The sequence below is a fragment of the Oryx dammah genome, unplaced genomic scaffold, assembly GCF_014754425.2.
Source record: "Oryx dammah isolate SB20612 unplaced genomic scaffold, SCBI_Odam_1.1 HiC_scaffold_8, whole genome shotgun sequence".
NCBI lineage: Eukaryota > Metazoa > Chordata > Mammalia > Artiodactyla > Bovidae > Oryx > Oryx dammah.
The window spans coordinates 12,829,198-12,848,853 of NW_024070192.1; the positions used below are offsets into that span (position 1 = coordinate 12,829,198).

A 19,656-nucleotide genomic window follows, 5' to 3' on the forward strand; every position below is an offset into this window, starting at 1 on the left:
CAGGCCAGCGTGTGCATCCGTAAGAAAGGGGAGGGGACACCCAGGGCAGTGAGTGGTCTTTGAGAACCTGGTGAGCAGTCTAGCCTGAGGAGACTCAGGGGAACTCTCCTTGGCTGAGGGAGCCTCGGCCTCCGTGGAAACACCCCCGGCCTTTCTTTGCCTGTGGCGTGCCATCCAGCCTTTTCTGCATTAGGAGCAGATGTTTCCGGCCTCGTCTGGGAAGGCTGCCCCCGTGGCCACATGAAGGGTCCCGGGCCTCCCACCCCAGAACTCCTCCGTGGGGAGGGGCCCTTTCTCCCCAGCCCGGGGTCCTGTGCTCTGGCATGGCCGGGGGCAGGGTTCTGCTTGCCCTTGAGCTCCACGGTCCTCGGCCTGTCTCCTTTCAGGGTGACCCATCATCTGCCCTCATACCCTGACTCGGCTCCTGAGCTCCCTGGGAGAGTGTGTGCCAGAGTCAGACCCAGGAGACCCTGTCGGCCTCAGCCCACCCAATTCTTCCCCTTACACTCCCCTTTCCCTCGACTCAAATATCAGTCATGGTCCTAGCGGCCCACCTCCCAGGTGTCACTTGGCCAGGTGCCTGGCACACATGTGCCCCTCACCTGTGTCACCTTCCCTTGCCCCTGACACCTTGGGATCCAAGGCACCAGACCAACTTAGGTACCAAGGCAGGGAATAGCCCATCCAAACCCTGCCTGGGGGCTTTTCTATTTGAAACACCTGGCATTTAGAAGGGAACTGTCATTTCCAGAAGTAACTGGTGGGGATGTGAGCAGCTGGGCACTTTCATGTGCCAAGGGCTCCAGCTCCAAGCAGGGAGCGGGAGGGAATGGCTGGCCTTGGGTGCAGGGTCTTGCCCTGGAGGGAGGAGCCAGACTGGCAGAGATTGCCTGAGTGCCAGTGATAGGGGCGTGGGTAGGCGGTTAGTTAGGACAGCCGTGGGAAGGGCTGGAGGCACCCCTAGCCCACTCGGGGCTCTGTGTGTTCTCCAGGGCATGTGGTCTACCCGGACAAGCCACCAGCTGTGCTGTGCTGTGTTCTGGGTACAGGGTGCAGGCCAGGTCTCCACCTGCGTGCACGGTCCATGCATCCTCAGGCTAGCAGCTCTGCCTTTGCTTTTCAGGTTCTCACAGGCCTGAGGGCCGTTACCCACACTTCTGCCAAGGACGTGAGCTTTGCTGAGGCCAGGCGGGATGCCTTGAAGGCCATCTCTAGGTGAGCCCTGATGGTTTTTCTCTCCAAAATCACTGTTCTCTCAAAAGCCAGCGACCGAGCATGGAGGGATGTCCACAGCAGTTGGTGTGAGAAGCCCCGTGTGTCAGGGGCTGAGTCTACTTTGAGGCACACATTTTTATTTTCTAGTTTCTTCTCTTTTCAGACGACTGTCCAAGAACATGTCAACTCATAGAGAATCATTAGTTTTGTCATAATTAGAATGAATAGTGAAACCCACTGTGTACCTACCTCTGTGTTTTGGGGACAGTGGGCCTGCTCAGGGACTGGGGCTGTTTTCTGCTCGTGACTGTGGCCCCCAGGTTGCCTTTGTGGAGGGAATGCTGATGTTAGCCACACATATGCATGTTGGGAGGGGCTGCCCTTTCTCTGACAAGCCCCGTGGAGTGCCTGCTGTGGGGTGGCAGGGTAGGAGGGACCAGCCACAGACAGCCCCCGGTGCACCCTGAAACTGAAGACGCTAGGAATGTGGCTTGGAGAAGCATGTCATTCAGCATTGCGTTAGTGCAGGAGCATTGCCGAGTCTGCTTCTGAGGTTATGGGTCTGTTCTGAGGGCCTCCTGTCAGGAAAGACACATCCAGCCAAAATGATGAGAACGGCAGGAGAGCTTGCATGGGATTCTCAGACGTTAGCTGGGTTTCACACGTTTTTAATTTTAGGATTTGCCAGACTGTTGGTGTGCGGGCAGAAGGGCCTCCGGACGAAGCTTTGTGCAGAGAGAACGTCTCCCAGATTTACTGCACGCTGCTGGACTGTCTGAAGGATTACACCACCGACAGCCGTGGGGACGTGGGCGCATGGTGAGGCGCTCGCGCTGGCCTCGTCCCCTGCTCGTCTCACGAGTGTCCCACTGAGGCCAGAGGTGGTCCACGTCACTGCTCTGACCCCGGCTAGGCCCTTGATTGCCAGGGCAGTGTGGGCGATGGTCCTCTGCCTACAGCCAGGGCTCACATGTCTGCCCAGGACACGGGACCCCTCTTCCTGGTTCTCTGTGTGCCGTGTGGCTCTTGAGCGGATCCTGGACACTGAGGACGCTCTGGTTCTGCTTCGTCCTTCCAGAGGGCGCTGACAGCTCTGCAGCAGGCACCGGGCCTGCCTTGAACGCAGAGCCGTGGTCTCCATCCGTGGTGTAGGTGGCTGCTCAGGGTCTGTTCTTCTCACCGTGTGATGGCGCGTGCTGCCTCCTGGGTGGTGCTCACTCCTTGGCGGGAGGGTGGGTGCCCCCGGCGTGTAGTCCCTGCTGATGTGGGGCAGTGTTCGTGGTCCCCATTGACCAGCTGGACTGAGTGTTCTTTGTCCCAAGTTTGAAATGGTGCTCTCACTCTGGAGTTAGACCAGCAAGCAGGAGCTGTTCTATATACATTTATCCCTCAAAAAGCCAAAAAGCCTTTAAAAGTGTTTTTGCCAGGAGAAAAAAAAACAAACCGACTTTGTAGAGTGGGTATGTTCTGTGCTTGAAGGTTCATGGGGAGACCAGCACTGTTTCTGTATGTGCACTGTGGGAGAGTTTTCTGGGCACTGGCCATTTGTCTTCGGGTGTCAGACAGACAGGTGTTTCTGAGGTAATGTGTGAGAGAAGCATTCTCAGAGAAAGGCTGCCAAGCAGCCTTTGTCGAGCCTCCTACGTGTTTCTTGTCCCAGGTTGAGGGCGCCTGAGCCTGGCCCTGCCGAGTGGCTGGTGGTCATGTAGCACCTGGGGCAGTAGGCCGGCTCCTCAACCCATTCTTGTCTCTGCAGGGTCCGCGAGGCCGCCATGACCAGTCTGATGGACCTGACTCTGCTGCTGGGTCGGAACCAGCCAGAGCTGATCGAGGCCCCCCTGTGAGTCTGTTCTCCCCGTGTGGGAAGAGGGGCGGCCCGGGCCCTCCCTCCCGACACCAGGGCCCCTGCCCCTGGCTCGGCCTTTCTCGGGGTTCAGGCCTGTTGGAGGACAGCTAGCTCCTGACCTCAGGGCCCCTGTGCCTGCTGCCGCTGGGGACTGGCCATCCTGTCCTCTGTTGGTGCCCTGGACACTGGGCTGCCTCTGGGCACCTTGCCAGCCCGGGGTCTCCGTGCCCCCTCCATTGCTCTTGTCGGAGCCCCTGAGGAGACCCGGGCTGGCTTCCCCGGCAGCCCCTGCCCAGTTCCTCTGGCTGCAGGTGCCCCTTCCTCCATTTCTTCCCCTTCTTGGAGCCCATGGTCACGTCAGGCCCACTGCTTCCACTCCAGACCTCCCGCGTGGGCTTCTGAAGAGTCAGGTCCCATCCCACCCGCCGCCGGGTTGGCCCAGGTGCCCACTCTCCGGCTCCAGACGAGCTAACCCTGAGCTCTGGTCTGCAGCTGCCAGCGGCTCATGTGCTGCTTGGCCCAGCAGGCGAGCGAGAAGATCGACCGGTTCCGTGCGCACGCAGCTCGCGTGTTCCTGGCGTTGCTCCACGCCGACAGCCCTGCCATCCCCCACGTGCCCGCCCGGCCGGAGCTGGAGAGGCTCTTCCCCAGGTACTGGGCCCCGCTCCGGGGCGGGGGGACAGCCCTGCTCCCCGCGGGGCAGCCCCTCCAGCTCGTGCTCCTGTCTTGCAGGGCCGCCGTGGCCTCTGTGAACTGGGGCGCGCCCTCCCAGGCCTTCCCGCGCATGGCCCGCCTCCTGGGGCTGCCTGCCTACCGCTACCACGTGCTGCTGGGGCTGGCCGTGTCCGTGGGCGGCCTGACCGAGTCCACGGTGAGCAGGCGCCGAGGTGGGCGTCCCCGTGAGGGAGCGCCGCCTCCTTCCTTCCTTCGGGACCCTCTGCTGGGGGTGGAGGGTGGTGTTCCCCTGACCTGACGGCACGTGAGGCAGGAGCTCGGCGGCCGGCTCCCTGGCCTTTGTTCGGGTCTGGGTCCGCGCCCCCGCGCGGTGAGGGCCGCGTGGTTCCCCAGTCGGTCTCTCCGGGTTCCTGTCCCTGCTTGTGTGTTTTGTTGGTGGTTCGTTGTCTGTTCTGTTGTCGCCCCTGTGTGACCCCCCCCATCCCTCCATCGGCCCCGATTCAGTGGATTCGTGGTTTTCATCACTTCTGAAAGGTGTCTGCCCTCCTCATTGCTGCTCGCTGTTCATCCCCTCCGCCTTCATGCTTCTTCAGTGACTCCAGCTCTGCTGTTCTGTGTAGCCTGCTTGTTCCCTCCCACTGCTGAATATTCTGTCACTGCGGTTCAGTCCTCGGCTGTGTCCGACTCTGTGACCCCCGAGGACTGCAGCACGCCAGGCTCCCCTGTCCTTCACTGTCTGCTGGAGCTTGCTCAGACTCATGAATGTTCGGTGTTTCAGTAATTGTATATTTCATTACCAAACATTCAGTTTGATCTGTGCTTTTTCCTTGCACATCCATCTCGTGATTGCATTTTTAATAATCATCGCCCACTGTCGTCCTGCACTCTGTTTCGTGAGCCGGTGTCTGCTGTCTGAGGGGGCCCTGCATCTGCTCCCTTGCTCTGCTGACTCCTCCCTGAGGACTCGCCTGTCGGGTGTTGGTTGTGTGATGGGGTTTGGTGTTATCCTGAGGGGAGCGCCTTCACTTTTACTCCCCAGCAGCAGTGGTTGCCCAGATGCCAGGCATCTAAGTGGTGCTTCTTAGAAATTTAGTGACAGGGTGTTAGGGCTTGGGTTGTTCCTGATATGGGTGTCTACACGCCCATGATGGGCTCCTCACGCCCGGCCTGGACAGCCTCTGCCAGATCGCCGTGCTGTGTAGCAGATGTTTCAAGTCTGTCCACAGGCGGCCCGGGGGAGGGGAGCTGGGAGCAGGGTGGTCTTGTCCCTCTCACGAGAACGCTTATCTGTGTGGCAGGTCAGGTACTCAACACAGGGCCTCTTCGAGCACATGAAGGAGATTGAGAACGACCCGGCGGCCCTGGAGGACTTCGGCGGGACCCTCCTGCAGGTCTTTGAGGATAACCTTCTGAATGACAGGTGAGCACTGGCACTGTCGCAGTGATTTCCCAGACCCCCAGGGTCTCACTGCCCAGCAGGATTCTGTGGGGAGGTAAGGTGGGCACAGCCAGGCAAGGGCATGTCCCAAGCACGCGTCCCCGGATCTGGCCGTCACCTCCCAGGCCCCTCAGAGCCTGCACTCTGAGCCGGCTGTGTATGTTGGAAGTAGAACGCCAGGGGCTGTGAGCCCAGGAGAGCTTGTCCGGCTCTGGCCTGCGTGCTTCCCGGCTGTGCCTGCCTGCACGTCATGGCCACTGTTCCGACACGTGGCTCATGAACAACCGTGACCACCAGGACTGGAAAGCCACCGGTCTTCTCATCGTTTTCGCTGTAGCATTTTGTTAACTGCTTTTCCAAGAAGATGGAGTGTAGACCCCAAAGCCCTGACTGCAGACTTGGGGATGTTTTGTGCGCCTTCTGAGACGGCTGTTCCTGGACTCGGTTCTCGGCTGGCCCAGGGCAGCTGGGCACCAGTCACTGTGGCTAGACTGCACGCCCCTCACCCAGGCCCTGTTCCTGGGAGCCAGACAGTCTCAACAAACAGGAACTCGACCCGGGGCTCTCTGCTCTGAGGCGTGGGCCCTAACGAGAGGCACGTAAAGAGTGCAGTCTGAGTTTGACTCATGTCAACAACCAGGAAGCAAGCACAACTGTCACCCACAGTTTGCCTCCTGACCCCCGCCCCCACCCCTGCGGCCCCCCAGCCCTAAGGCAACCACTGATCTGCTTTCTGTCACTAAGAAATCTGGGTGCCCACATCCTCACCACAGCTGGCCTGGTCGGTCCTTTCACTTCAGCTGTGACGGGGCACGGTGTCTCGTGGCTGTAGTTTGCCCCCGCTGCGGACTGAGGGCGCCGGGCCTCTTCTTGGGCACTCAGTGGCTGTCTGCAGAGCCTCTTCAGTCTGGTTAAATCGGATCTTCTGACCTTTTTTTCTCACTGGGTGCTTGTTTTTAACGTGCTGCTGGGGGTTGAGGTTTCCTTACATGTGTCGGACGAGTCCTCTGTGAGATGTGATTTGCACATTTCTTCCCAGTCTCTAGCTTGTCTTCCACACTCCTGACAGTCTCTCTGTTAAGGACAAGCATTCTACACTTTGATAAACTTGTTTGTATCCTTGTTCTTGTATGAATGGTGTTTGTGTTGTTATCTAAGAAATTTCTGCTTGACTCAAGGCTCCACGACTGGCCCCTACGTTTTCTCCTAGAAGTTTCATAGTTTGAGTGTCCGTTCAGACCTCGGGTCAGGGTGGCGTTGGTTTCTGTGTGATGCGACTACAGGTCCAGGTCTGTGTCCCGGTTTTGCCTGTGGATGCCCCGGTGCTCCATGTGTGGGAAAGACTGGCCTTCCCACTGCGTTGCTTTTGCATCATTCTCAGGAATGGTGGGTATGTGGCCCAGCTTGGGACTCCTGTTGCTGGGCGTATCTGCTGGTCTCCACACCAGGATCACGGTTTTGATCACTTGAGCTCCGCCACGATTATGTAAAGGCAGCAGTGCTAGCTCCCCAGGCCCGTGCTTTCTTCTCGTTGCCGTGTGGGCTTGCCTTCTCCCTTGGTGTTGGCACACTAGCCTCAGGACTGGCTTGTCGTTGCCTGCACATCCTGCCAGGAGTTTGGCCGGGGTTGAGCTGTTGGCCGTCCAGGGAGGGCCCGCGCGTCAGCAGCACCGAGTTTCCCGCATGCGCGGGTCTGCCCTTCCACTGTTCTGACCCCTGGCGTCTCACACTTGCCTTCCCCCCAGGGTGTCCGTGCCGCTGCTCAAGACGCTGGACCAGATGCTGGCCAACGGGTGCTTCGACGTCTTCACCTCCCAGGAGGAGTGAGTGCTCCCCGTGTTCTGTGCTCAGTGCTGCCTCAGTGGTTCAGCCTCGGGCTCACCTTTCAGAGAAACGTTGATCAGATCCAGAGATCAGGCTTCTGGGAGATAGTTTCCTGGTATGTTCAGGGTCAGCTTTCATACACACTCTAAGAGCCACCAAGAACGTCGGCTGCTCCCGTGGGGGTTGGGGGCTCCCGCTGTCCACTGGGGACACAGAGCAGGTGGGGCATCGCCCCTGATGGGGCCTTGCAGTCAGCACAGCTGTGGACAGTGGACTGGATGGTGAATGGGGATCGCAGAGGGCCTGTGACGGTCACGGTGCTGGGACCTGGGCCAGGTGAAGAGCCCACCTCAGACAGAGCAGGGCCACTGGGAGGCCAGTGGGGTGGGCGCGGGGAGCAGATGCGAGGCCACTTCCCTCTCCGCTGGGTTCAGGGCTGCTCAGCTGCCGAGCACGGAGCATCGCAGCCACTGCGGCTGGCCTCCCCGTCTGCAGCTCTGGCCTCTGGGGTTCATTTTCTCCCACTCCTGAGGTCTCTGCTCTCGGTCACTTGATCTCAGAGCTCCCCCTAGGCTGATGGTGACAGTTGTTGAGGGTCATATTTCTGGGGGTTCTTCCACAGCCAGGGCAGCAGCCTTGTGCCGAGCAGGGCTCAGATGACTCCTTCGGGGTCTCTGGCCTGTAATTTAAAAAAGCGTGGCACCAGCTTCTGCCCAGGTCCCCTCTGTGTGCCCGCCACATCCCCTCCACAGGCAGGAAGCTGGGCAGTTGCAGGCTCCCCTCCTGTGCCTCTCAGGCCTCAGTGGCCCCCATCCTTTGCAGCCTGCCATCCTGTGAGTTCTGTTCACTTTCAGTTCCTCCAGGTGGGAGCGGGTCTGGTTGGTCCCTGTTGCCCTGTCTTTGCTGAGACTCTCAAGTGCTCTTTTAACAACGAAGGGTTTCTCCTTTAATTTGCTGGTGGTGCATCCCAGCGTGTTTGTTACGCCTCCTGTTTGAGCAGTAGCCTGTGCGTGCACGGGCTGCGCCCACAGGCTGTGGGATGTGATCCTTGTGTATATTGCACGGCTGTACTTGGTAAGCGTTCTGTTTCAGATCTTAACCTATTTTCCTGCTTTGAAAATTTTCAGACTGAAATGGTAGCAGAAAGCAGCACTCCAGGTTGTCAGGCTCATCTCCAGCTGGGGGGTTCGTGGCTGCTGGTGCTGGAGGGGAGCTGCTTGCCAGCAGATCTCTGTGGGTGTGCGGGCACAAGGCAGCCGAGGAGGACTGTGGGCTCCTGGGCAGGCCCGTGGGAGGGCGCAGTGGTTCTCAGACAGGAAGGCTGGATGGAGCAGGTGTGGACCAGAGGCCTGGGGGCCGAGTTGGAAGGCTCTCCTAGCAGGGCAGGATGCTGTAAGGAATACCACAGCCCGGGTGGTTGAACACCAGAAACTCATTCCTCCCAGTGCTGAAGGTTGGATGTCCAAGTTCAGCAGAGGGACATGGTCTTCCTGTGTCTTCAAGTGGCAGAGAGACCACCTAGAGACCACGTCTTCTCTTAGCCCACTGATGCCCTATGGCCTCCACGTCAGCCTCCCAAGGCCCCACCTCCTAATGCCCTCACATTCCAAGTTAGAACTCCAGCATAGTAGACAGGAACATTTGGTTCACAGCAGAAATGTTTGGTTTAAGGGCTTATAGATCTCGTCCAGAGGAGATGGATCATCACGGCTGGAACTCAGTAGAAAGTCCTCAGTAAACGGGTGGTATGTGACCTCGTGAGGGCACGGAGTGGGCAGGTGTAGACAAGTGGCCGGGGTAGGCATGTAGATCAGCAGGGCCTTGGCAGAGCCTTAGGGGTGCCCCACTTTTAGGGAGAGGGGAGCAGAGGGGAAGCAGATACACCAGGAAGAAGGCGAGCTGGGGTGCAGCCATGTAGGCTGAGAACAGGAGGGACCTCAGCGTCCAGAACTGGCCTGGGGTCGCGGCTCTGCCAGAGAGGAGCGTGTTCCTCTCATGGGGACCCACGCTGCTTGTGGTTGCCATGGCCTCATGTTCTCCTCGGTCAAGCAGAACTGGGTGGGGGATGCCTCTGGTCCCTCCTTGACCCTCCAAGAACCTGGACGCAGGAGTCCCGGGACCCGGTCACGCTGCGGTCGTCCTCCTTCATCCTGGGTTGAGACTGGTGCTGCCATGGCACACGTTGGCTGGGCGTGCAGTGGGGCGGGGGTTCTGGGTGTTGCTGTTACTTTGAGGCCCCACCAGGGCTTGGCCTCCTCCTGTTGTGGGGCCATGGGGCAGGGAGGTGCCATGGGGAGGCGGTTGGTGGAATGCACAGGACAGTGGGGCTCTATCCCCTGCTGCGTGCCCTGGTGTGCGTCCCCAGCGGAGTTGCCTTCGGGGGCTGCCATTGGCAGATGCTCCCCGGAAGCCCACCGCAGGTCCTGTGCTTTCCTTTCAGTCACCCCTTCTGTGTGAAGCTGCTTGCGCTTTGTAAGGAGGAGATCAAGAAATCCAAAGACGTTCAGAAACTGCGGTCCAGCATCGCGGTGTGAGTTCCAAAGAACTTATTAAGGCGGGAAGGGGAGAGGCCGGCCCAGCAGCTGAGAGCACAGGGTTGGGGATGTTAGTTCTGATGCTTCCGTGTTCCTGGCGGAGCAGGGGGGCCCAGCCACACCCTGCCCACCCTTGGGCCAGCCTCCTAGACAGGTCAGTGGGCACTGGGTCAGGGAGCCTTGTCATAGAACAAGACTCGATCCCCTGACAGTGGAGGTATGGATGCGCCCACCGACAGAAAGTGGATGTTGAACCTGGGCTGCCTCCCTGCAGGGAGACGGCCCTGAGATCTGAGGGTCCCCTCTCGACCCCGGGAAGTGAAGGTGTGGGGCGTCCTGGGTCACTCACTGGAGTGTGGGGTCCCCACAGGTTCTGTGGGCTGGTGCAGTTCCCCGGAGACGTGAGGAGGAAGGCCCTCCTGCAGCTCTTCCTCCTGCTCTGCCACCCCTTCCCCGTGGTGAGTGTCTGAACCCCGGGTCCCAGCCCCCACATCAGTGCCGGGGGCTGATGCTTCCTGGTGTTGGTGCAAGCGGCCCTCAGTGGAGGGCGGGCCTCGTCACGGTGGGCGGGGTGTCCTTTGCCTGGTGGGTGCAGCAGCTGCTGTGTGATGGTTGAGCTTGACCCCTGCCCCTGGGGGTGGGTCCTGATGTTCCCCTGGAGCCCCAGGAAATGGGCCCGGGTGCCAGGGAAACGCCCACACTCGGGGGGACCCCTTCCCCGTGGGATCCTGGCCGCAGGTGCAGCTGGGTGCCCCACCGAGAATGGACGTTCAGCCTATCAGTGTCCTGTGGGCTCTGGTTCAGGGGCTCCTGGAAGGCCCAAGCTGAGTGGCTTTACCCCCACCTGGGGCAACACCTACCCCACAGCCCCCACCCCAGAGTCAGGTTGCTAGGCAGTCTTCTCTTCCTTTGGCAGAAGAGATACCCCAATGTGGCATCTTCCTACTGGGACCACTGGATGCCTGTTTCCCTGTGATCAGAAATGCAGGTTCCAGGCCCTGAGCTGCTGGCCAGGACCCCGGGGGTGGGCCTGGGGGTTCTGAGGGCACCTGTTCTCTGAAATAAGTCCCCAACCAGGCACAGCTAGACAAGAAAACGGGTGAGAGGACTGATCTGATCAGGGGCAGGATTTAACACAGCATTTCAGCGAGGACATGTCAGAAGCTATGTGGCCTCCTCCTGATAAGAGCCGCCGGGGGGCATGGGGGGGCCATGGCGGTTTTGGCCACGGATCCTGACTGGGTCTGAGGTCAGCTCCTCTTAGCTGTCTGCCCAGCCAGCCTTTCCTGGTTTCCCAGGACTCTGGGCCCTTGGGAGCTGCCTGGCCCCGATCCCTGCTCCCAGGCAGGGTCCCGTCAGCTCTGCTCTCGGTCCCACCAGATCCGGAAGCACACGGCCAGCCAGGTGTATGAGATGGTGCTGACCTACGACGTGGTGCCCGCCGCGGTCCTGGACGAGGTCATGGCTGTGCTCAGCAGCACGGCCTGGTGAGTGTGGCCCGGCCTTCTCCCGGGAGCACAGCGGGTGCAGCACCTCGGCGAGTGGGGCCCCTGGAGCGTGTCATGGTCTCTCGCAAAACTCTCCGGAGGTTAGAGGAAAAAGGGGCTCCAGCCCCTGGCTCAGCTCCAGGTTACGAGGTGGCAGTGGTGTCTGGCCGACCCCTCCTCACCCACGTGTCTGTGTTTCTGTCGCACAGGCTCACTTCCTCCCACCCAAGAGGATGAGGGAGGAGAGGGTGCCTCCTGGGGTGTTTGGGTTGGAAGATCTTTGAAGTGAAATTATTTTTTTGCAAATACCATTCTTAAGTGAAAAGTTGGGTTGTTCTGAGCACTGACTGGTTAGAGGCTAACTTCTTATTTTTCTGTGGCCATTTTTCCATTGATCGTGTCATGGTTCTGGGCACCCTTTCTGCAGTTTATTGGGGTTGAAATCACTTGAGAACGGCAGCTCCTGCCCCCTGAACTGTGGCGTCAGAAGTGCAGGGAGGTGTGGCGTGGCGGGCAGTGTCTCGCTCCGTGGGGACGCACCGTGTGTGTCAGCTGTGGCCCCGAGGAGAGAAGGAGCCCCCGGGCCCCGACTCACTCCAGAGGAGGGCCATCCGCTGGCCTTTGCTCACTTTTATTGGAAAAGGCTACATGTGGACGTGTTCAGAAATCAAACAGACTGAGGGAACCAGGAAGAATATCTCCCTCCCACCCCAGAGACTCACTTCCCTCCTGCACCAGGGTCACCCCTTGTTCCAAGTCAGGGCGCCAGGTGTGTTTTAAGCACAGTTCCTGCCATCTCTGTTGGCTCCTTGACTCTTGATGGGTTTGGATGACAGGTTTGAAAGAGGGGCGTTGAGTGGGGCAAGGAGGCGCTGATGGAGAAGCAGAGACGGGGTGGCCCCTGAGCACGGGTCCAGCCGGCAGCACCGAAGGATGACAGGCGGTGACGCTTGTCCCGCTCCAGGCACCGCTCACACGTATGTGCGCACCCTCAGGCACTTGCACGTGCTCCTTCAAGGTGACCACACTCCTCGTCCCCATTTTGGACACAGGACCGAAGTTCAGAGGTTGCTCAGGCAGCAGCAGGGGCCCCAGGCCTGGGTTCCGTCCAGGTCAGGTCACCCTGCTTACGAGGGAGGGACATGCGTCATATCCTCACGTGGCCCTCCCTCGAAAAAGTGACGTTCCTGCAGGGCCATGCCCGGCACACGGAGGCTGAGCGTCGATGCGGCTCCCCCCCGCGACGGCCCAGCTCCCCTGAAGGACAGGGCAGGGCCTCTGGCTTTAGGGCCTCGTTGAGGTTTCCTCGGGAGACACTTGCCTCCAGGAGGAGGGCCTTCTGGTGAACATGCTGCAGGCCCCGCGACAAAAATTCCAGAGCAGAAAGCATGGCCCCAGGAGACGGGACGCGTCTGCTCTGCGAACCGCTGGACAGGACACGTTTGTCTGTGATGTTGTCAGTGATAACAGCACAGAGGTGTGTCCTCCATGCTTGAGAAGGAGAGTGAAGGGAGGGTGACGTGAAGCCACCAGTGCCCGGTGGGCCCCAGGGTCCCCTTGAGCTCCCACACCTGCCGCCTTCCTCCTCTCACAGTTCAGGGCAGAGGGGGTGCTTTCCCATAACTTAATTCCTTTGCTAAAAAATTCCAGAGGATTTATGGATAACTTTTTTCCTTACTACAAAAGAAAAACATGCCCAGTTTTCTTTATGGTGTTGCTAAATATAATTTTTATTCTTAATGAAAGTTGTAAGTAAACAGCTTTCAAAGTTAAATAAAACCCATCTGTGCCCTAGCCCCCATCTCCCTGCTGTCTTGGTGCTTCCTGGCTCTGGCCCCTGGGTAGGCTCTTTGGGGGCCGAGGGCCCCTCGCAGGGCTCCCTGTTTGGGGGTGCTCATCCTCTGGGGTTCCCTGAGAAAGCATTCAGGAGCAAGGCCTTGTGTGAGTGCAGGTGAGGCATCCTTTTCCCTGATCTCTACGTCATCTCACATTGGGATTTCTGCACACCCAACAGGAAGATCTTAGCAGATTTACCTGTGTGGACTGTCTACATGGCTGACGCTGCTCCCTGTCTTCTCCTCCCCAGGGACGCCGAGCTCCCGGTCGTGAGAGCCCAGCGGAACCTCCTGTGTGACCTCCTGGGCGTGCCTAGACCGCAGCTGGTGCCCAAGGTATCACTTGCCCCTCAGGCCACCTGGGGGACCCGGGGTCCCTTCCTTATGAGACCTCTGAACATTCCAGGCTGAGCTGCCTGCTGCACATTCCATGTCGATCCCTTTCAAGACCCCAGGAGGCAGCACAGCAGGACTGTGGGATGGGGGCCGAGCCGAGGCCCACACTCTCCTCTCCCACCTGCCCCCCCATCCCACCAGATGAGCCCACCCCGTGCCCGTCCTAGCCTCTGCCCTGGGCCCTGGGGCCGTCCTGAGCGATGGGCGGTGTTCCTGCCGCTGCTCCCCCGCCCCCAGGCTCTTCCGCCAGGCATGTCTCACGTGTGTCCTGCGGAGCATCAGCACCCAGGCCTGGCCTGCTGAGCACCCCAGTCTCTCGCCCTCGAAGCAGCGTAGCAGCCTTCTGCTGTGTCCATTGCCCCCTGGACACCCATCCAACTCCGGGCCTTTGTCCCCCCAGGGCTGGCTGCTGTCTGCCCGCTGAGGCCGCCGTCCGCCATGGCGCATGTGCCTTGTCGCTGTGGTTTTCTGACATTGAGGGCTCCAGGCTGCTCTTGCAGCTTGTTTGTCATTGGGAGACTATTTTGTGTGTTCCTGGCAGAGGATCAGGGCTCTCTTTCTTTTCAGTCTGTGGGTCCTGCAGGAGCTGAGGTGGGTCGCAGCAGCCCGGGCTGGGGTCCTGGGGAGGGGCGTGCCCTCCTCCTGTCCCCACCAGCTTGTCCCTCTGACCTTGGGCATGAACCCTGCTCTGGAGAGGCTGCTGAGGAAGGATGTATGTGCAGGAGAGCGTGGTGTTGAAGCTCTAGGTCTCCATGCATCCCAGGGTTTGCCCTGGCCACCCCAGGTGTGCGCCTCAGGCTGCTGGGGCACCAGTTCCCGTTTCCGGTGGACTCGCTGGGCAGAGGGCTCAGGCAGGCAGTGCTGAAGCAGACGCCAGCATGACTGGTGCTCCCCGCTCGCACTCAGGGCTGTGTGGCGTCTGCGATCGGCGTTCCCTGACAGGAACATGACTACTTTTTCTGAGATCTGAGGTGTTTGGACATTGTCTTTCCTTGCGTGTCAGACCTTTTGTGTTCTCTCCAGGTTGCCCGTCTTTCAAATATACTTTTGTCTTCAGGGTCCTTTTTCTAGACGTGTGTCCTGCAAATACCTCCTTCTCCAGGGATGATCTTCTCATCCTTAGACTTAACATGGTCCTGTTTGGGTATCTCAACCTCCTGCAGGGTTGGCAGTCTTTTTCCTAAGAGCTTTAATGTATTACTTTCTACATTTGGACTTAGGATCTGCCTGATCAGCTCTTTCTGGCCGCGTGGTGGCATCAGGCCACACGCGTGGCTCTGTTCTCAGATCGTCTGTCCATCCATGAGCCAGCCGGCCTGCAGCCACGGATGCAATCCTCAAGATGCAGGGAGGGCTCTGGGGTCTCACAGTGGGTCCTGGTGCCCAATTATCTCAGTCTCACGGTTCTTTTTGCTTCATGGTCGTCTTCTCTTGCCAGCCCTTGGGTTCCCACCACACCTGTAGGGTAGACTTGGGAGTTTGGCCAAGGTTGCCTGCAGCCTGAAGGTCCATTAGGTGAGAAGTAACGTCTCTGCTCTGAGTTTCTTGACCGTGAACACGGTGTGTCCATCCATGGACCCCTCAGTGTTTTACGGCTTTTGGAGCTGAGATGTTGCGTGTCTTTTTGTAATTGTCCCACAATTCTCAGATTTTTTCCCCCCATTTTTGTTTCTCTTTGCCTTTCAGTTTGGGAAGTTTCTGTTGACCTGTTTTCAAGTTCACTGATTGTGTCCCATCTGGCCTGAGGATGAGCCCATTGGAGGCATCTGTTTCATTTGCAGTGCTGGTGGCTTCTGGCCCTTCCGTCTCTGCTCACGTCACTGTCTGTCCCTGTGTGGCTTCCACTGTGCCCCCCAGAGTCCTTGGTGTAGAAACCCCAGTTGTTTCAAGCTCCTGGTCTGTAGCTGCAGTATCTCTGCCATTTCTGAGTCTGGTTCGCACATCTGCACTGTCTCTTCAGACTGCTTTCTCTTGCCTTTTTGTATGTTTTTGTTGAAGGCCAGCCTTTTAGGGGAACAGGGGCGAGGTAACCGGAGTGCAAGGAATTTGCTGCAGCAGCAGGTCCGGAGTGGAGTTGCTCCTGGTCCTGGTTCTTGTCCTCAGGGAAACCACACGGGAGTGTGAGCTCCTTGGAGAGGGCGCCAGGCTTTCTCATCCTTGTGCCCGGCCACACTCAGCCACCAGCTGTTTGTCAGTCACCATTTAAGTTGTCTTCTAGATCTTTCCGTTTCCCACCTTTGGGGTGGGGGCTGAGAAAGGTGACTGATTTTCAGTCTGTGTTATGTTTTCCTTAAATGCACTGCACAGGGCTCCCCAAATCTGCCTGACTGTACTTTGCTGCCATTTTGTTTATTGAGAAAAATCTCAATTTCTCTTTTTAGTTTTCTCAACTTCTGTGATACATTTGAAGCTGTGTTCCCTGTAGCTTAGCTGGTAAAGAATCCACGTGCAACGCAGGAGATCTTGGTTCAATTCCTGGGTTGTTAAGACTCCTTGGAGAAGGGATAGTCTTCCCGTAACTCCAGTATTCTTGCCTGGAGAATCCCATGGACAGAGAAGCCTGGTGGGCTACACAGTCAACAGGGTTGCAAAGAGTCAGACACGACTGAGCTGCTTTCACTCACTACAGGAGCCTGTATGTTTTAAAGTCTGTGGTGTCTTCCTGGCAACATTCTCGTTTACCTGTGACAATGCTTTGGGCCTTGACGTCTCCTTGGTGTGATGTCAAGAGAGCCACAGTGGTGGCAACATTCTCGTTTATCTGTGATGATGCTTCGTGCCTTGACATCTCCTTGGTGTGATGCTGAGCACACCACAGCGGAGTTTCTGCTGAGTGTTTATGTAGTTTATCTCTCTTCGTTACTTCACTTCTAATTTCTGTATGTTCTTATATTTGAGTTTCTTATAAACAGTAGATAGGTCTTACCTCTTTTTAATCCAGTTTAACCATTTTTGGTAACTTGAGTGTTTTCTCCACTTGCATTTAATGTGTGATTTTGGCTTTATCAGGTTGGTTTGCCAGTTTTTTTTCAGTCCTCTTTCTTGGCATCGTTTGCAGTGGTTAATGGCATTTTCACCGTCTCGCTTCCCCTTCTGTTAACTTCTGCAGTTTCCCTGCTGTTCTGTAGGGACCGCTCCTCAGCGGCGTTCCTTCCTGATGTACTGCGGTCAGAACTGCGGCGCTGCACAGGGGCTCAGGCTGCTGCCCTCGCTTCCCGGGGCCCAGGTGGTCATGGCGCGCCTTCCATTGAGCCACCTCTCCCTTCACTGTTCTTCAGCTCACTGTGCTCTTAACTCTCCATTTCTTCTCTTTGTGGCAGTTATTCCTGAGGTGGTCTCCCCCACCTGCTGTTCAAGTGTATAGCCCTTGCCTTCTGTGGGGGCCCTGCAGGACCCCCCTCAGATGTGGGGCAGGGTGCTGCTGCTGGTGACAGGACGGCCAGCTGAGTGTTATTCTGTCTCCTTACGTGATGGCCACGCACACCACCAGCTTCCTAAGGAAACGTGCTTTCGACATTGTTAGGAAAATGTCACAAAGATGGGTGAAGTTATGGGGACAGGACAGTCACCTTCCACACCCGCTCACTGCCCAGGGCTGGTATCAGCCAGAGGGCTCCCGGCACGTTCGGGGAAGCAGCACAGATGCAGTTTCCTGCAGGAAATGGGGCGCAGGGATGGCTGGGGAGACGGCACTGACCAGCTGGCCCTGCCCCATGTCCCTGCAGCCTGCCGTCCACTGAGGCCAGTCCCAGAAGCTGAGCTCGCGCCTGCCTGGCCGGGAGGAGCCCGGGCACGGTTGACAGGGAAGACGCGGACAGATGGCGGCCTGGCTGGTGTGCAAGGGACCCAGCGTCTGTTGCCTGGAGGTGGCATCTCCTCACGTGCGTCCTCGGGAGTGCCCTGGCTGTCGGTACTTTTATCCTCATCCCCAACCCACGTTTAATAAAATTCTCTGCCAAGCAGCTCCCTGCCTGTGTCTGCCATTGGTGCCGGCGGGGATGTCTGGTCGGGGAGCTGCAACCAGAAAGGCATGTAGGGTCCCTCCCCACCCACCCCCATGCTGAGACCCACTGGGAGGGGTGCCCGGGAGCACAGGCCTGGAGAGACCGGCTGCAGCCCCCCCATGGCCTTGCTGGGCTTGGTTTTACCCGCTGACCGGCTCTAGGAGACTCACATTTAATGTCAGATCACAGGGCAGAGAAGGCGCCACGCCTCGGGGTGGGAGTGGGTACCTGCTCCGGGTCCTTGTGCGGGGGCTGCTGAGGGGTCGTGTGGTACCGTCTTCCCCCATCACCCTGTTCTAGCATCCAGTGCACACAGCCGTCGCGAGTCACCTGCCTTGGTGTGGTTTTTGTTCAGTCGGAGCTGACACTGTTTTGAATGCTGCGGGGACCAGTTTCACCTGCACAGGGGACTTGTGACGGTAGCCCAGACCCCGCACTGAAACAGGGTGTGGTCGGCAGCTTCACCAGGAAGTGGAAGAACCACATGGTCTGTACCTTTTTTCCACTTGTCCTGAGTGGGGTCCACACTCGGGGTTTGTGAAGCAAAGACAGGCGGCTTCTCTCCACGCGGGCTGGCACTCAACGCGGGCCTGTCCAGAGGCCAATGCGCGTAAAGGTTCCCCACCTGGGCACTTGTGTGGCCGGGGGGTTCGGGCCCTCCCGCCTGCTGCCTCCCGGGGTGAGGTCTGGATGCAGCAGAGATGTGGATGGACAGGTGAGAACATGTGAGGCACAACCGTCAGGCCAGGACGGCGCCACTCCACCTGGGCCACAGGACAAACTGCCTCTCGTGGGACGCGTAGGGGCCATGTGGACTCAGCCCGCCCCAGCCGGCCCGCGCCTGCTCGGAACAAACAGGACCCTGTGGGCTCAGCAGACCTCCCTGGTGCCCAGCTGGTTCCCAGTCTGCACTGTTGCCATCTGAGGTTGAGTAACTGCTGTGGGAACTGTCCTGTGTGTCGCAGAATATTTAGCAACAACCTCGATGCCAGTGGGAGCCCCTCCCAGTTTTAATGACAAAAACATCTTCAGGCAGATTCCTGGAAACAGTGACCACGTAACAGAATAACAGCTTCTGTGTGGATTTCAAAAGCGCGTAGAATTTTGACAACAGCAGCAGCAGTATGAATACACACAATTTTAGGTTTTAGACCCCTGTGGCCAGAACACCAGTTCTCCTGCCTCTGACACCTTTGTATTTTGTGAAGGGTCTTCCAAGGCCCTCTGCACAAAGAGACCCCAGTGCTTTAATCACCGAGGCTGGGAATTCCGACCCAGATGTGGCCTCACAATGCGGCCACTCCCGGTTGTTCAAGCCCTCTTGACCCTCCTTGGAGCCGGGAGTTATCGCCTCGTTCATGTGATCTATTAGGGCAGGGCTCCATCCCTGGGAGTCATCACTCACTCCGGCATCAATGATGATGTCATCAAAACTGGTTGTTGCTAAATATTCTAACAATTCAACACGTTGATGATTTTCTCTTGGATCAAGGAGACAAGCCAAGTGGCACCAGCATCACCTTCAGGGAAGAACCACTGGGCTCCTGAGACCAAGAGACCAAATGGAGAAATGGGCAGTGCCAGGCCATTCTCAACTCAGGACCGCTGTAGCTGCGGACCCCCAGTGGCCAGGACGTGGTCAGAACTGTTACTTCCCCAGTTCTGGTCACACCTCCAACACAGGACCAACCAGAGAAAGAGGCACTCCCCTGCCCACTCACACCTGCGGCCCCTGCCAGGCCCTGTGGGCCTCTCCCTTCCCCCACCCAGGTCTCCGCCGCACCCAGAGAGGGGCTGACTCTCCACTGGATGAGCGTCAGCGCACAGCCTCTGTCCCCCAGGGGGCCTCGTCCAGCCCTACGTCTCTAACGCAGTCTGACCCCACACAGACCCAAGCTGGGAACGAGGCGGGCATTGAGGTTCGTGGCCATGGGGAGCTGGGAGTGACCAGTACCAGCTGCTGGTGCCACTGATGCGAGGGATGCTGAGGCCGTGGTGGGCAGCCAAGCCCCTGCCCCAAGCAGAGGAGCTGCTCCGGGTCTTGGTCTGTGTGTACACACGTGTGGACACATGTCAGAAATACATGGTGGGGCGCAGACCAGACTTAAAACATGCCTGGTAAAAACACCGAGCACCCTCTTGGTGAGTGGGGTTTGTGGGACATCTGGGCACCACCCCCCACATGCATGTGGGGGCCTCGTACGTACCTGGGAGCAGCTGCCACGGGTCCGTCAGCTGAAGTGAAGGAAGTCCCGGCCCTCCTGCAGGTTCAGTGACCTTAGGTTGTCCTCAAATGCACCCCCCGTGAGGTCCTGTGGGAGGAGCGACAGGTCAGCTCTATCCAGCCTGCCCTGGGGACCCCAAGGAACTCCCTATGAACTCGTGTTCCACGGCTGAGAGGA

General features: G+C 58.4%; 2 protein-coding genes across 6 annotated transcripts in view; one reads left to right on the forward strand and one right to left on the reverse strand.

Moving 5' to 3' along the window:
• The window catches only part of TBCD (tubulin folding cofactor D), a 145,222-nt gene extending 128,008 nt beyond the window's left edge, over positions 1-17,214 (forward strand). The window contains exons 28-39 of one of the 3 annotated variants that reach the window (XR_005721771.1): positions 1,124-1,215; positions 1,894-2,034; positions 2,972-3,055; positions 3,554-3,712; positions 3,794-3,932; positions 5,035-5,156; positions 6,920-7,113; positions 9,439-9,528; positions 9,903-9,990; positions 10,913-11,019; positions 13,106-13,190; positions 16,976-17,214. Coding sequence is in view for 2 of the 3 variants with exons in the window: in XM_040244920.1 (XP_040100854.1) it covers positions 1,124-1,215; positions 1,894-2,034; positions 2,972-3,055; positions 3,554-3,712; positions 3,794-3,932; positions 5,035-5,156; positions 6,920-6,997; positions 9,439-9,528; positions 9,903-9,990; positions 10,913-11,019; positions 13,106-13,265 (1,260 nt within the window). In the remaining variant the exon portion in view is untranslated. Of the gene's footprint in view, positions 1-1,123; positions 1,216-1,893; positions 2,035-2,971; positions 3,056-3,553; positions 3,713-3,793; positions 3,933-5,034; positions 5,157-6,919; positions 7,114-9,438; positions 9,529-9,902; positions 9,991-10,912; positions 11,020-13,105; positions 13,313-16,975 lie in introns of those variants that run through there. The other 2 variants (XM_040244922.1, XM_040244920.1) reach the window with 2 other exon arrangements.
• A 510-nt stretch (positions 17,215-17,724) lies between these two features.
• The window catches only part of B3GNTL1 (UDP-GlcNAc:betaGal beta-1,3-N-acetylglucosaminyltransferase like 1), a 104,635-nt gene continuing 102,703 nt past the window's right edge, over positions 17,725-19,656 (reverse strand). For 2 of the 3 annotated variants that reach the window (XM_040244924.1, XM_040244926.1), the window contains 2 exons: positions 19,462-19,566; positions 17,725-18,294 (listed from right to left, as the gene is read on the reverse strand). In XM_040244924.1, the coding sequence (XP_040100858.1) occupies positions 19,486-19,566 (81 nt within the window). In that variant the 3' untranslated portion in view covers positions 17,725-18,294; positions 19,462-19,485. Of the gene's footprint in view, positions 18,799-19,461; positions 19,567-19,656 lie in introns of all 3 variants that reach the window. The other variant, XM_040244925.1, reaches the window with a different exon arrangement.